A 14979-nucleotide genomic window follows, 5' to 3' on the forward strand; every position below is an offset into this window, starting at 1 on the left:
ACAGACGAAGACTCTGTCTCCCAAAAAAAAGTGCTGCCATGAAGAGGAGCTCTATGTAGAGGAGTTCCTGTATGTAGAGCTCTTAGAATATTGCCCAGCTCACAGCAAGCCCTGAATAGATGCTTACGCTCAGTATTCTCTACTCTGTTGCAGATGCCTGCAGAGTTCATGTCCATTTGCACTGCAAGTAAAGGAAAGTGATTGCTTTGTTTTTTGCTTTAATCCAAGTTTTGCTCCAACAACTCTATTTCCCCAAAAAACGTACCATGAATTTTCTGCTTTATTTTGAATATGAAATCACAGAGATGAGTGAGATCCTGGCATGATCCTCGTTGTGTTTAAGCGGGTTGTGCGGAGTAGGCCTTCATCTTAGGAAAAAGGCAAGCTGAAGCAGGCTCTCCCGGTATTTGGAGGCTGCATTTCTGCTGACTTATCCTTTCCAGGGCCCAGATTTGACAATTCTGTAATTCCACAGTGGACAGAGCCCGGCATAAATGTCAGGCTGATGAACTTGATCCCAGCTGTCCTATTTAACAGCTGTCCTGCTTCTCAGTGGCACTGACCTAGTTTGAGTAATTTGCACAAAATATCTTGGCAATCAAACCAACCTGCTATTTCACTTGGCTAAATCATTATTTAGGAAATATAACCATTTTGATTAAATTATCAGGGCAATCAAATACTGCTGTAACACTCCGTTCCAATCCTGCTTGATTGGTCTTCTCTGACTTTTAACAAAAGCAATTAACATGTTCTTTACTCTCTCCTGGGCAGCTTTGGAAAAAATAATATGAGGACATATCATCACTGTCACATTTTTAATAGGTATATATGATCATCAAAGAAATAATAAAAGAATAAGAAGTATAATGAAACTTTCTGATGTCCCAGCCGCACCCTCTTTTATGAAATCATCTTGTCTAGGAAAATGTTCAGTGGAAGAGTCACTGCCTGCATGGAAGAACTGTAATTATTTCCTCACTAATTCTGACATTTCTGACTTATTATGTTTGGTGTCATGATTCAAGAAAAAAGAATTCTGCTCTTCCTGCTTGCTAATAGGTTCTGAGCCCTCTTAACTATTCTGTGACTTTTTGTAACATCCTGGGTGACTGGCAGGGTAGGTGTGATCACACACTAACAGGTAAAAGCGTTTGAGGGAGAGGAAAAGGGAGAGAGAGTGATTTGAGAAAGATGTGAGTTCAAGGATGAATTCAAGTGGCATATGCAGGTGATCGTGTGATGGAATACTATACACTAATGAAAGGAAACTAGCAATAGCACTGGAAGAATGAGAGGAATCTCATAAACATCATTTGTATAATTCATGGTTCCATCTGAATAAGGTTCCAACAGGCAAAACCAACCTATGGGGTTAGAAGGCAGCACAGAGGTTCCTTCTTTTGGGAAAGCAGAGGAAGACAGGAAGGAGCTTCTATTTCTTGACCTGGGTTGTTGGTTCCCTGGCTGTGTTTGCTTTGTGATAATTAATTCAACTGTACAGTTATGATTTGTATATTCTCTGTATGTGTTACTTTTATAAAGTATTACAAAGTTAGAAAAATAATGGAGTGCCAGGATAACTGGAAATCCACATGCAAAAGGATGAATTTTCACAGCATACCTTATGATATCTACAAAAACGAACACGAAATGGATCAAATACCTATGCTTAACCTACAGTTTAAAATTATAAACCTTTTAGGCTGGGCACGGTGGCTCAAGCCCGTAATCCCAGCACTTTGGGAGGCTGGGGCGGGTGAATCACGAGGTCAGGAGATCGAGACCATCCTGGCTAACATGGTGAAACGCCGTCTCTACTAAAAATACAAAAAAATTGGCCAGGCATGGTGGCGGGCACCTGTAGTCCCAGCTACTCGGGAGGCTGAGGCAGGAAATGGCGTGAACCTGGGAGGTGGAGCTTGCAGTGAGCCGAGATTGCACCACTGCACTCCAGCCTGGGCGACAGAGCAAGACTCTGTCTCAAAAAAATAAAAAATAAAAAAATTATATACCTTTTAGAAGAAAACATAGATATAAATCTTCATTACCTTAGATTAGGTAATGGTTTCTTAGATAGGATGCCTCAAGCACAAGTAATCAAAAGAAAAAAATAAATTGGACATTAACTGATTAAAATTTAAAACCTTCGTGTGTCAAAGAGTATCACTTGAAAAGTAAAAAGACAATCCACAGAATGGGGGAAGATATTTTCAAATTCTGTACCAGATAAGGGTCTAGTATCTAGAATACATGGAGAACTCTTACCACTCAAGCATAAAAAGAAAAATCAATGATTTAAAAACGGGCCATGGATTTGGACATTTCTCCAAAGAAGATACGCAAATGGCCAGTAAGTATATGAAAAGATCATGAAAAGGAAAACATCATTAGTCATTGGGAAATTCAAATTGAAGTCATATAAGATACCACTTCATACCCACTAGGGAGATTATATTAATAATAGTCATAATAAAAGAAGACAGTAATAAGTGTTGACAAGGATGTGGAGAAACTGGAACCCTCATACATTGCTGCTGGGAATGTAAATAGGTACAAGCCACCTGGGAAAACAGTTTGGCAGTTCCTCAAAAAGCTAAACACTACCATTTAATGCAGCAATTCCCCTCCTAGGAATACAAACAAGAGAAGTGGAAACATATATCCTCAAAAATTTGTACATGAATGTTCACAGCAGCATCATTCATAATTTCCAAAAATTGTAAACAACCCAAATATCCATCAACTGATGAATGGTTAATCAAAATATGGTATTAATATATCCATACAATGGAATATTGTTGGTCCATGAAACGGAATGAAGTACTCACATGTGCTAAAACATAGATGCTACGTGAAAGAAGCCAGATACAAAAGACCACATATCGTATGATTCTATTCATATAAAATGCCTAGAATAGGGGAATTGATGGAGACAGAAAACAGGTGTGCCAGGATCTGGAGGGAGGGGGAAGAATGGGAAATGATCACTAATGGATACAGGGTTTCTTTTTTGGCGTGATGAAATTAGATAGTGGTGATGGTTACATCGCCTTGTGAATATACTAAAGACCACTACACTCTACACTTTAAAATGGTGAATTTTATGGTATGGACATTATATCTCAATAAAAACAGAATGAATGTGACATTAAGAAAATGAATTCAATGTATTTTTTCATGATGTAGCTGAAAAGACCAAAGAGTTCGAGGGCAGTGGCAGAGAGGGATGAAAAGGCCCACATAGTCTGATCCCACAGGAAGTGAGTACTCAGCCACTGCGTCTGTCTGTTCAGCGTTGAATAAAAGACACTTGTTCCAGGGATTTTTGATCAAGAAGTTGTCACTGTGAATGCCACACTGCTTCGGCTGGGTGCCACCTGTGAAGTTGTTTTGGATTCTCTCGTCTGGCTTATAATGCAGTTGGGAGGTGTGTGCCCTCTCCCCACCTAGCCAGAGATGGGCTGATAGACGGAGGAGTGCCTTTGAAATGGGAAGCCCTCAACCAGTAAGGCTGGGCAAGGCTGGGCCTGGCTGGGGAGACAAAAACCAACCAGGCAGCCCGGATTGGTGAAGTCATCACCACAGGGACAGGGCAGGGTGGAAGAAAAACAGAGAGAAGGGTGACCTTTACCATTGTGTTTCTGCAAAAATCCGATGACCTTTTCCAACACGGTGGTTTTGTCCATTTTCCGCGTGTTGCCAGGGAGCATGGAACTGAGCTCTTTGATGAGAACATTGAACTGGTCCCGACGCTTCTTCTCAGACTTGTTTCGAGAAGCTCTGTAAACACAAAACGAGCAGGTTACTGGAACATTCCACGTCACAAAGGCTTGTGATGAAACAAAAGCACTTTCTATTAGAGCACATTCTATTGTGATCATCTATCTTATCAAAAAACTCTTTCAGGAAGGTCACACTGGCCACATTTCTGAGGCAGGAGGATAGAAAATGTTTTGCTAGACTCTTGGCCACAAAGACAGACAGCATTAATAACCAGTAAGTTCTGACTCAGACGCAAAATCTTACAGATTAGCTCTGAGGCCGGATGCTGCTCATTCGGATTTCATAGAGCTTTCACTTTCAGAGAGCAAAGGACACATTGCTGACTGAGATGGCTGTGCTCAGTGAGCCCTTCCTAAGACTCAAACCATGCCCCCTTCAATCCAGAACACCCAGCCTGGTTCCAGGGCCCAAGGGGTGGCCAGGTGTCCTGTGTGCCACCAGTGCATATGTCCTGGCCCCTGCTCCAAAGAGCTCATCGCCCTATTGGGGGAGGCAAGACACACCCTGCCTACAACAGCCAGGGCTGTACAGACCCAGGGCAGACGTATGGCAGGTACTGCACATGGCTGTCAAGCTGCTAAGAGCAGATGAACACTTTTTAAAATGACATGGAGGAAAGTTAAACACATATTACCAAGTTGGAGAAGCCGGTCTGAAAAAGCTACACACTATATAATAGCAAGTATATGACATCCTGGAAAATGCAAAACTACACAGGCAGCACAAAGATCAGTGGTTGCTAGGGGTTAGGGAGGGATGAACAGAGGATTTTTAGGGCAGTGAATCCACTCTGTATGACACCATACTGGTGGATGTGTGTCATCACACATTTGTCTAGACTTGGAGAATGTACAACACAAGAGTGCGCCTTGATGTTAACTCTGAATGGTAACAATGTATCAATGTAAGCTTATCAGCTATAACTAATGCACCACTCTGGTGGGGGATGCTGACAGTGGGGGAGGCTGAGTGTGTCTAGGGAGGGCTCAGGGGGATATGGGAACGCTCTGTGTCTTTCACTCAATTTGTCTGTGAGCCTGAAAATGCTCCAAAAAATAAAGTTTATTTTAAATGACACCCTGTGCTGCACACTTATAGGAGAGATCAAAGCGAAGCTGCTTGGTTAGAGGGGAGGGGCATCCCCCAAGCCACCCAAGCACCCCTGAGGACCCTGAGATCCTCAGGAACTTGAGTAGGGAATCGTGGCTCTCAGGGATGCTCTAATTAACAACGAACAAGGAACACGTGATGCAGAAAGCCCTCCTGAAAAGTCCAGAAGCAGTGCTACTCGAGGGGCCTCCATCTTCAATGACATGCCACAGGCCCTTCATCAACGATCCACGTATTTGAAGGTGATCCAGGTCTGAGAAAGCTGGCTCACTCCTCCCCAATTCACTGAAGACAGACTTGTTCCAGAAGTCAGCTCTCTGAGAGAGAACACGGGCCCCAGAGGCCAGGCCCATAAAACATTGCTGCTTTTCCAGGCACCTGGGGCCCGGGGTCATGGTTCCCAGGGGAGCAAATCCTTCACCAGGAGGCTCCTGGCCAATGTGTGGTCAGGACAGAGTGTGCTGCTGGATTCTGATTCACCTCCCTTGGGGCAGGTATAAGTATCTATAGGTGACAGTATCAATAAACAGCCCTTGGACACAAAAGGACATATTTCCAAAACCCTTTCCCTAGACACCACAAGGACCATAACCACTCAGTTTGCCCCTGCCTAATTGCACACAGCCTGCCTTTATTTCAACACACATGTTCACAACCCATCTTTTACCGGTCCTATCTCAGTTTAGGCTGTTTCCTGATAATGTTTGGGCAATTCTTCAAAGCTCAGCTAACACGCGTGGTAACTACCCTTTACCTAAAGTCTTTTCCTGCCTCTCCCCTCCTCCGTGTCTGTTCTCGGCCTTCTGCAAAGGCCCTGTCCCTCGCCGAGCCACTCTCTTTACCCGTGCTCTCTCACATCACACACTAACTGCAGGCGTGGCGGCAAGATGTTGCGGAGTCTTGTTGCTAGTCCAGGCTGAAAGACCATGTTCAAACACACGGGAGAGAAGAAAGGAACCCTTTCACTTTCAGAGTGAGTGTCTATGCATTATAAATAATTTTTTGGCCTAGATTTTAAAGAGTGACATGCAACCTCCTTAGCCAAAAAAAGCTCTGTTCCTGTCCTAGTTTGTCCATTATAAATTATTTGTGAGCCGATAACACCCAGCTCATTACTGCTCTGTTCTCATCTTCAATGGGTGTAATGACGACCAACATGGCCTGGTAGCAACTCCGACGAAGGCTCCTATCGTTAGTGACAGAGACACAAGCTTGTTTCCATCTGCCTCCGGCTGGGACACACTGTGGTGTCCACTGGAAACTGGTCACTGTCAGCTGGTTCCTCTGCTATCAGGCGAGAGAAAGAAAATGAGCCTGGAATGACCTTATTTCCAAAAAGAAGGTCCTCTCGGCAGGCCCCGAGACCACCACACACAGACACTGGGATGAAGGTTTTGAAAGACACTCCAACAACTAGGCTTTGGGTTTTTGTCTTTGAGATGGAGTCTCACTCTTGTTGCCCAGGCTGGAGTGCAGTGGCGTGATCTCAGCTCACTACAACCTCCGCCTCCTGGGTTCAAGTGATTCTCCTGCCTCAGTGTCCCGAGTAGCTGGGATTACAGGCATGCACCATCACACCCGGCTAATTTTTGTATTTTTTAGGAGAGACGGGGTTTCACGATGTTGACCAGGCTGGTCTCGAGTTCCTGACCTCAGGTGATCCACCAGTCTCGGCCTCCAAATGTGCTGGGATTACAGGCATGAGCCACCATGCCTGGCCAGGCTTTGGAGTTTTAAGGCATTTTTTAAATTCAATAAAATTTATCCATTTTAGTGCATAGTTTGGTGTATTAGTTGGGTAACTACCACCAAAATCAAGATAAACAACAGTTCCTTCATCGTAAAGAGGTTTCTCCTGAGTCTTTGTGATTGATCCGCCCACCCCCAGCCATAGCCACAGGCAACCACTGACCTGCTGTTAGTGCAGTTTCATCTGGTCTAGAATTTAACAGACCTGGAATCAGAATATACAGTCTTTTTGATTTAGCATGACATTTTTGAGATGCATCATGTTGCTGCACATATTAACATCTCATTCCTTTTTCCTGCTGACTAGTATGCCTGTGTATGAATATGCCACAACATCTGGTTCATTTCCAGTTCAGGGGTAATAAGAATAACGCCATTCTCAATACTCATGTACAGATCTGTGTGTAGATATAGGCATTCATTTCTCTTGGATGAATACAGAGGCATGGAATTGCTGGGTCATCTGTTAAGCGTATGTTTAACCTGATAAGACACGGCTGCACTGTCATTCAAAGCTGGCTACACTGTTTTTGCTTTTCCACCAGCAATGTATGAAAGTCCTGGTTGCTGCAATCCCTGTCAATGCTTGGTGTTATGAGCTTTTTTTTTTTTTTTTACTTTAGCCATCGAAATGTTATCTTACTGTGGCTTGGATTTGCATTTTTCTGGTGACTAGTAATGTCGAACATCTTTTTACATGCTTAATGGCCATTTATGTATCTTATTTTGTGAAGTGTTTGTTCAAATCTTCTGCCTATTTTCCAGTTGGGTTGTTTGTCATCATCTTATTGAGTTTAAGAAAGAGACAGTAAGAGAGAGACCAAGGCAGGGAGGAAGGGAAGGTATGTGTGTGTTTTAAATATACATGGATATTGATTTTTGAATGTGGGGCTCAAAAAGCCCCAGCTTATCTGTTCTGAAGTGTCCATCATTGGGCATCTTGGGGAGTTTGGGTCTGGTTACACAAGGAACATTTGCTGGGCACTTACTACGTATGTAACGGTCACCATGTTAAGAGCTTTACATCCATTCATTCCTTCAATTCTCATAGCAACCCTTTAAGGCAGGTACTATTGCATTTCCACTCCAAGGGGAAGGAACGAGGCACTGAGAGGCTGTGTAACTCACCACCATTACAGGTCTGGGAAGTGGTGCCACAGGCTGGCTCCAGTGCCCACACTGTAAGGCCGTGCACCCTCCTGCCACTTCCTACAGCTCCCTCCAAATCATTGTGGCGGGATCTGTTATGGACCTACGGACCCAGTGTTCTGGGAACACAGAACTGAGAGTGACTAATTCTGGCTGCTTCAGTTTATAGCACAAAAACTAAGCATACCGTGCAGAGAAACAGTGCCACACACTAACAGAAGGCTGGTGTTTGCGTTCCCTGTTGGGGAAGGGTACTGCAGGAAATCAAGGGAAGACCTTCGCTTCAGCTCCTAGGAGGAGTGGCCTTTCCCACTGTCGTGGTCACCTGTGGTGTTAGGATTGCTGTTCACCAAATATTTCCAGTTTGTCTTCTAGACAGAGTAGGATTGTGCTTCCCTGCCCCTTCGCTTGGCCAAGAACATGTACGCACAAGTGCCATGTGTCGGTTCCCAGTGAGAAGCATGAAGACTGCAAAATCTGGTTCATTCCTTTTTCCATTCACCTCCCTTGGCAATGGGAGGTGAAGCCTCTCTCAGCCTGGGTCCTTGGGTGAGGACACTTTATTGCGGGGTCCAGCAGCTCTGTGATGAGCACGTCAGGTTTGTTGAGATTTGGAGATTGTGTGCCACACAGCCCAACTAGCCTATCTGGATACACATAATAGGGGATTGAGCAGAAAGGCACCCACGGGTGGAACTCAAACATCCATTTATTAAATGCAATACAGACAGACCTCCAGGGAAGTGGGGGACAGGTTACCTTCCAGGACCCTTAAAAACTGTACATGTTTATGGGGTACAATGTGATGTTTTGATATACATATACAACACGGTATGATTAAATTAAGCTAATTACCATATCGGTCACTTCGCTTATTTGTGGTGAGACATTTGACATTTATTTCCCTTGCAATTTTGAAATATACAACACTGTACGTTATTATTAACTACAGTCACCCTGCTGTGCGATAGATCTCAAAACCTGATTCCTCCTGTCTAACTGAAGCTTTCTACCCTTTGACAAACATCTCCCCACTCCCTCCCCCTTTCACAGGGCCTCTTCAACTTCTGACTTGAGGGTTCTCTGGACCAGGGCAATTAGAGACAGGAAGAGTATTTGCTCTATATTCTCTGATTAGCACCTTCTGTGCACAAGGTGCTCCATCAAGTGATATGGAGGAGGCGCCAATGAAGAGGTCTTGGCCCTCAACTAAAAGCAGCTCAGCGTCTACAGGAAGAGACGGAACTCACTCCTCAGAAGCTGGTACAGGGGGTGCAATACAATACTGCCCCATGAGAAGTTCCAACGAATCGCCAAGGGTGTTCACCAAGGAGGGAGCCCAGCCACGGAGCCCCTAGTGGCAAGAACATGAGGTGGCTTTGAGGGGTGCATAGTCAGGGGTGGAGAGGACAGCCCAGGGGAAAGCTGGGTGGTCAAGTTTGGCAGCAGAGTTGGGCTCAATTGGAGAAGGAAAGGATAGGGTGGGGAGGCAGGGGGAGGCCGACGGCACAGTCGTGAATGGTAGGCCAAGCAACCTGGTCTGAGCTTTTGAATGAGTGCGGACAGGGAAAGGAAATGAAATGGGTCCTCAGAAAAGGATGAGGAACCCAACTTAACGGGAAGTGAGTAGAGACAGGAAGGGTCCGTGAGGCTCCTCCACCCCAAAGCACAGCACTGTGCTTCTGCTCCCTACCTCCCCGAGCGGAGGATGTAGGGAAAGGGCCAAGCAAGGCTCAGTCAAACTTCATTAGCCTCGAAAAAGTGACACTGACGGCGGATGCTTTAAAACCTTTTTTTTTTTCCCTTAAAATTAAGGCAAAAGTCAGTGAGCCTGACATTTTCTTCGGGGGCACGGTTCTATAAGTTTTAGCACTTGTATAAAGGTATGCAACTGTCATCACCATCAAGACATGAGACAGCTCTCTACAAAACTCTCTCATGCCCTCCACTCCCCCAAAACCCTGGCCAGCTCTGTTCTGTTCTCATTTATCCCTATGCTCTCTTTTCAAGAATGTCGTAAAAGTATAATCCTATAGCATGTAACCTTTTGAGCCTGGCTACTTCTACCCAGCATAATGCCTTTGAGATTTATTCAATTTGTGTCTGTCAATACCGCATGCCTTCTCATTGGTGAGTAGTTTTCTACTGTATGGGTGTTCCACAGCCGGTTTATGCATTCACCCATTGAAGAAATTTGGGTTGTTTCCAGTTTGGGTAATCATGAATAGAGCTACTACGCCCATTGGTGTACAGGTTTTTCAGTGAACATGTTTGTATTTTTCTGAAGTAAAGAACCCAGGACTAGAACGTCTGGGTCATATGGAAACTATATGTTTATAAGAAACTACCAAACTGTTTTCCAGAGTGGCCATGCCATTTTACCTCCCTACCAGCAATGTATGAGTGATCCAGTGTTTTACAACCTTAAAGGGAATTAATATTGTCAGTACTTTAAATTTTAGCCAATCTAAGAAAGTTGCAGTGGTACATTATTAGAGGTTTAATTTGCATGTATCTAATGGCTAATGGCAGTGGGCATCTTTTTTTTTTTTTTTTTTTGACATCTGTAGACCCTCTCTGAGGAAGCATCTGTTCATGTCTTTTGCCCATTTTAAAATTGGGTTGTCTACTTCCTTACTATTGAGTTTGGACAGTTGCTTGTATTTTCTGGATACAAGTCTTTTGTCAGAAATGTGATTTGTCAGTATTTTCTACCCGACTATAGCTTGCCTTTTCAATCTCTTAATAGTAACTTACAGAGTGAGTTTTTAATTTTGATGAGGTCCAGGTTAACAATTTTTTCTCTTACAAGTTGTACTTTTGGTGCTAGGTCTAGAAACTCTTTGTCTAACCTTACAGACTACAAAGACTTTCTCCTATTTTTTCTTCTTACGGTTTTACAGTTTTATGTATTTTACATTTAGATTTATAATCTAAGTACTGATTTTTATTTCATGAATAGATGTTGCATTTTGCCAAAGTCTTTTTCTGCATCAATTGATATAATCATGTGGTTTTTCTTTTGTAACTTCATAACATAATGGATTACATTGATTTTTGAATTCTGAATAGCCTTGCATTCCCTAGATAAGCTCCACTTGATTGTAATTTAAAATACATATGTATAAATATATATATAGTTGGATATAATTTGCTAATGTTTTGTTGAGAAATTTTGTATCTACATTTATGAAAAATGCTGTTCTGTAGATTTCCTTTCTCATACTGTCTTTGGGTAATGCTGGTCTCATAAAATAAACTGGAAAGTACTTCCTCATCTTCAACTTTCTGGAAGAGTGTGAACAGAATTGGTGATATTTCTTCTTTTAATGTTTGGCAGAATTCACCAGTGAAACCATCTGGGTCTGGAGATTTCCTGTTCAGGTTTTCAAATACAAATTCAACTTCTTAGTTATAGGACTCTAGGTTTTCTCTTTCATCTTTTGTGAGTTTGGTAGCCATGGTTTTTAAGTAATTGGTCCATCTCATCTAAGTGGTTGGATTTTATGCAGATCTAATTGTTCATAGTATTTCCTTAAGGCTCTTTGAATTTCTCAGGAATATCTAATGATAGGCCTTCTTATTCCTGCTATTGATAAATTGTGTCTTTTTCAGTCCCTTGATAGACATCAATTTTATTGATCTTTTATTATTTTTATTATTTTTTTAGATGGAGTTTCACTCTTGTCACCCAGGCTGAAGTGCAATGGCACGATCTCTGCTCACTGCAACCTCCACCTCCCAGGTTCAAGCGATTCTCCTGCCTCAGCCTCCCAAGTAGCTGGAATTACAGGTGCCTGCCACCACGCCTGGCTAATTTTTGTGTTTTTAGTAGAGACGGGGGTTTCACTATGTTGGTCAGGCTGGTCTTGAACTCCTGACCTCAAATGATCCCCTCACCTTGGCCTCTCAACCTGCTGGGATTATAGGCATGAGCCACCATGCCTTGCCAATCTTTTTAAAAAAATCACCTTTTAGTTTAGTTGATTTTTCTACATTGTTTTTCTGTTTCTATTACTTTCTGTGTTTATATCTAATTTCCATCTTCCTTGCTGTGAGTTTATTTTGCTTTTCTGTTTCTAGTTTCTTTTTTTTTTTTTTTTTTTTTTGAGACAGAGTCTCGCTCTGTCGCCCGGGCTGGAGTGCAGTGGCGCAATCTCGGCTCACTGCAAGCTCCGCCTCCCGGGTTCACGCCATTCTCCTGCCTCAGCCTCCGAGTAGCTGGGACTACAGGCGCCCGCCACCGCGCCCGGCTAATTTTTTGTATTTTTTAGTAGAGACGGGGTTTCACCGTGGTCTCGATCTCCTGACCTCGTGATCCGCCCGCCTCGGCCTCCCAAAGTGCTGGGATTACAAGCGTGAGCCACCGCGCCCGGCCTCTGTTTCTAGTTTCTTAAGGTAGAGGTTGGTTGTTGATTTGAGACCTTTCCTTTTTTTCTCATATGAGCATTTAATGTTGCAGGTTTCCCTCTAAGCATTGCTTTAGCGGCAACCCAAAAATTTTGAAATGTATCTTGAGACTTTCTCTTTGACCCATGGATTACTACAAAGTTTGTTGTTTAATTTCCAAGATGTGGAGATACTTTTTTTCCTGCTATCTTTCTAATTTTTTCATTTGAATTTATTTACATTTGTTTTATGAAGCACGGTTTGGTCTAGCTCGGTAAATGTTCAATATGTACTTGAAAATATGTGTATTCTGTTATTGCTGAGTGGAATGTTGTATAAATACCAATCAGATTCTGTTGGTTGATGGCATTTTTCAGTTCTTCCATACCCTTGCTGAAGTTTACTCTACTAGTTCTACTACTAAGAGGAGCATGTTAAAGACTCATCTAACTTCTTCAGGTTGTGCTTCCTGTGCTTTGAAGCTTTGTTTTTAGGTGTATACATATTAGAACTGTTATCTGTTCTTGGTGAATTGATCCTTTACCATTAGGTAATGTCACTCTTTATTCCTAGCAAATTTCTTTGCTCTGAAATCTATTTCATTTTATATTAATAGAACCATTTTGGCTTTCTTTTAATTAGTCTTTGTGTGGTATATCATTTTGCATAGTTTTCCTTTTACCCTCTACCTATATCATCATATTTGAGTTGAATGTCTTGGGGACAGCATATATTTAGGTATTTAGATTACTGAAAAAAAAATCATTGCAACAAAATCTGTTTTTTAGTTGGCATATTTAGAGAATTTACATTCAATGTAATCACATATATGTTTGGATTTATATTTTCTATTTTAACATGTTTTCTGTTTGTACATTCTTTGTTTTGGGTTATTGTTTATTTCCCCTTTCCTGCTTTCTTTTGGATTATTTAAACATTTTTTAGTATTCCATTTTAATTTATCTATTGTTTTCCCCTCCATATTTCTTTGTATGACTTTTAGTAATAATTGTAGGGATTGTAATATATAAACTTGTCTTTCAAAGTCCACTTAGAATATTTTATCATTTCAAATGGAATCTAGAAACTTTTCTCTATATAGCCCCCTCTACCTTCCCCCCTTTTATGCTGCAATTGTCTTATGTACTATCTATATGTACACTGAATATATCCTATCAGATTATGCTGTTTTTGTCAAATATTTACCATTTTTGTTATTCTTCCTTTATTCTTCCTATTCCAAGTTTCTATCTAGTGTCATTTCCTTTCTGCTGAAAAAACTTCCTCTAGTAATTCTCTCAGAGCAGGTCTCTTGACAGAAAGTTTTCATTCATTTGAGAATATCTTCATTTTACCTTCATTCCTGACGGATATTTTCACTGCATGTCGAATTCTGGGTTAATAGCTCTTTTCTTTCAACATTTAAAAAATATTGTACCCCTATCAGAAGGCTTCCCTGGTTTCTGATGAGAAATCCATAGTGCTACCAAAATATGTTCCACATGGCCAGTCTTAGACCTTGGGTGGTGGTCTTTTCTGAAGTTCAGACCTGAGGGTCTATGGTATGCTGCTCAAGATCAGATCCATGCAGATTCAGCTCAGGGGTGAGCCCAGAAACTCACAACCAGCTTTATAGAGTCACTTTCCTGAGCGCCTCCCTCTCTGAAATCTGCCCAGTACCTTCTGGTTCCCAGGCTCCCTTTCTGTTCCATTGGCCAGAAAGCTGGCTCTATTTATCCTGCCCTTCCTCATACTACCTACATCTGTGCTTTCATCTGGGGCCAAGCAGTAGGAAGATAGAGAGCAAGGGGGAAGAAAGCAGCAGGGTTTCATCCCACCCTCTTGGAAGTGTAGCTGCTCTGTCTGGAGAGAGGTTCCCCTCCCTCTGCATAAAAGGTTTCATGTGGATTCTGATTGCCACTGTTGCTCCTGCTATGCTGCTGTCGGAGGATTGCTTCCAGGATGCAAGGAAATAGAGAAAAAACAAAAAAGGGCAGATTTAACCTTGCACAATCTGAGCATTAGGAGACCTTGTTCCTGCTCCTTAAGCCAGTCCTAGAGCTCCTTGTCCTCTCTCTGTCAGCAGAGGCCCACTTCTGGGTGTGGGGCTGCATTGAGTCTAGGCTAGGAGATATTACAGGGGAAAAAATGGTGAACTTGCTGCTGGTTTGGTAGTGCTTCCCCAATCTGCACCCTACTATTTACTCTTCAGGGTCCTCAAATGGCTGTTTCATGCATTCTGCTCATGCTTTACAGCTGCATTCAGTGTGATGGACAGGACGGAGTAGGCTAACTCCATCTTACCAAGATCCAAAACTCTCATGTATCTTTTCATATATTTTTTAATGAGTTTATAAAAAACCCATAGGAATCAAAGGGTGGGAACAGAGAATATAAAAGCCTGGTGGCAGGGGCTGTTAATAAGATCCTTTTGCAGAAAAGCGTATGGGGTGAGCTGGACTGTAATTATAACAGACTCTTGAAGAAACATATTTCTGGGTAGCTCTTGCAGAACAAAGAGAATGACAGATGAACTGGGCAGGCCCTTCTTCCCTCGGTATTAGTGTATCACTCTGGAATGAGCTAACATTAAAAAAGCATCAAAAGGAATCCACCATTGCACACCAACATGGAGTTTTACTAACCCAATAAAACTACTGTCCAATGCTTCCCTACCCTCTGAGAGTAGATGTGCACCTCAGGCGTAGCTCTCTAGAACTCTGGAATTCCAGAGGAGGGTTGTACTTGCAGCTCAGGACCCAAGTGAGTCCTAGCACAGTAGCCCCACACTCTTAC

At 42.5% G+C, this 14979-nt stretch overlaps 1 protein-coding gene across 5 annotated transcripts in view; it reads right to left on the reverse strand.

Annotated features, from left to right (window-relative positions):
• Positions 1-14979, reverse strand: part of NPAS2 (neuronal PAS domain protein 2) — a 178084-nt gene that overhangs the window by 67768 nt on the left and 95337 nt on the right. For 4 of the 5 annotated variants that reach the window (XM_063617618.1, XM_055243626.2, XM_055243625.2 and 1 more), the window contains exon 3: positions 3635-3783. In XM_063617618.1, the coding sequence (XP_063473688.1) occupies positions 3635-3783 (149 nt within the window). Of the gene's footprint in view, positions 1-3634; positions 3784-4029; positions 4049-14979 lie in introns of those variants that run through there. The other variant, XM_063617619.1, reaches the window with a different exon arrangement.

This window comes from Symphalangus syndactylus, chromosome 14, assembly GCF_028878055.3.
Source record: "Symphalangus syndactylus isolate Jambi chromosome 14, NHGRI_mSymSyn1-v2.1_pri, whole genome shotgun sequence".
NCBI lineage: Eukaryota > Metazoa > Chordata > Mammalia > Primates > Hylobatidae > Symphalangus > Symphalangus syndactylus.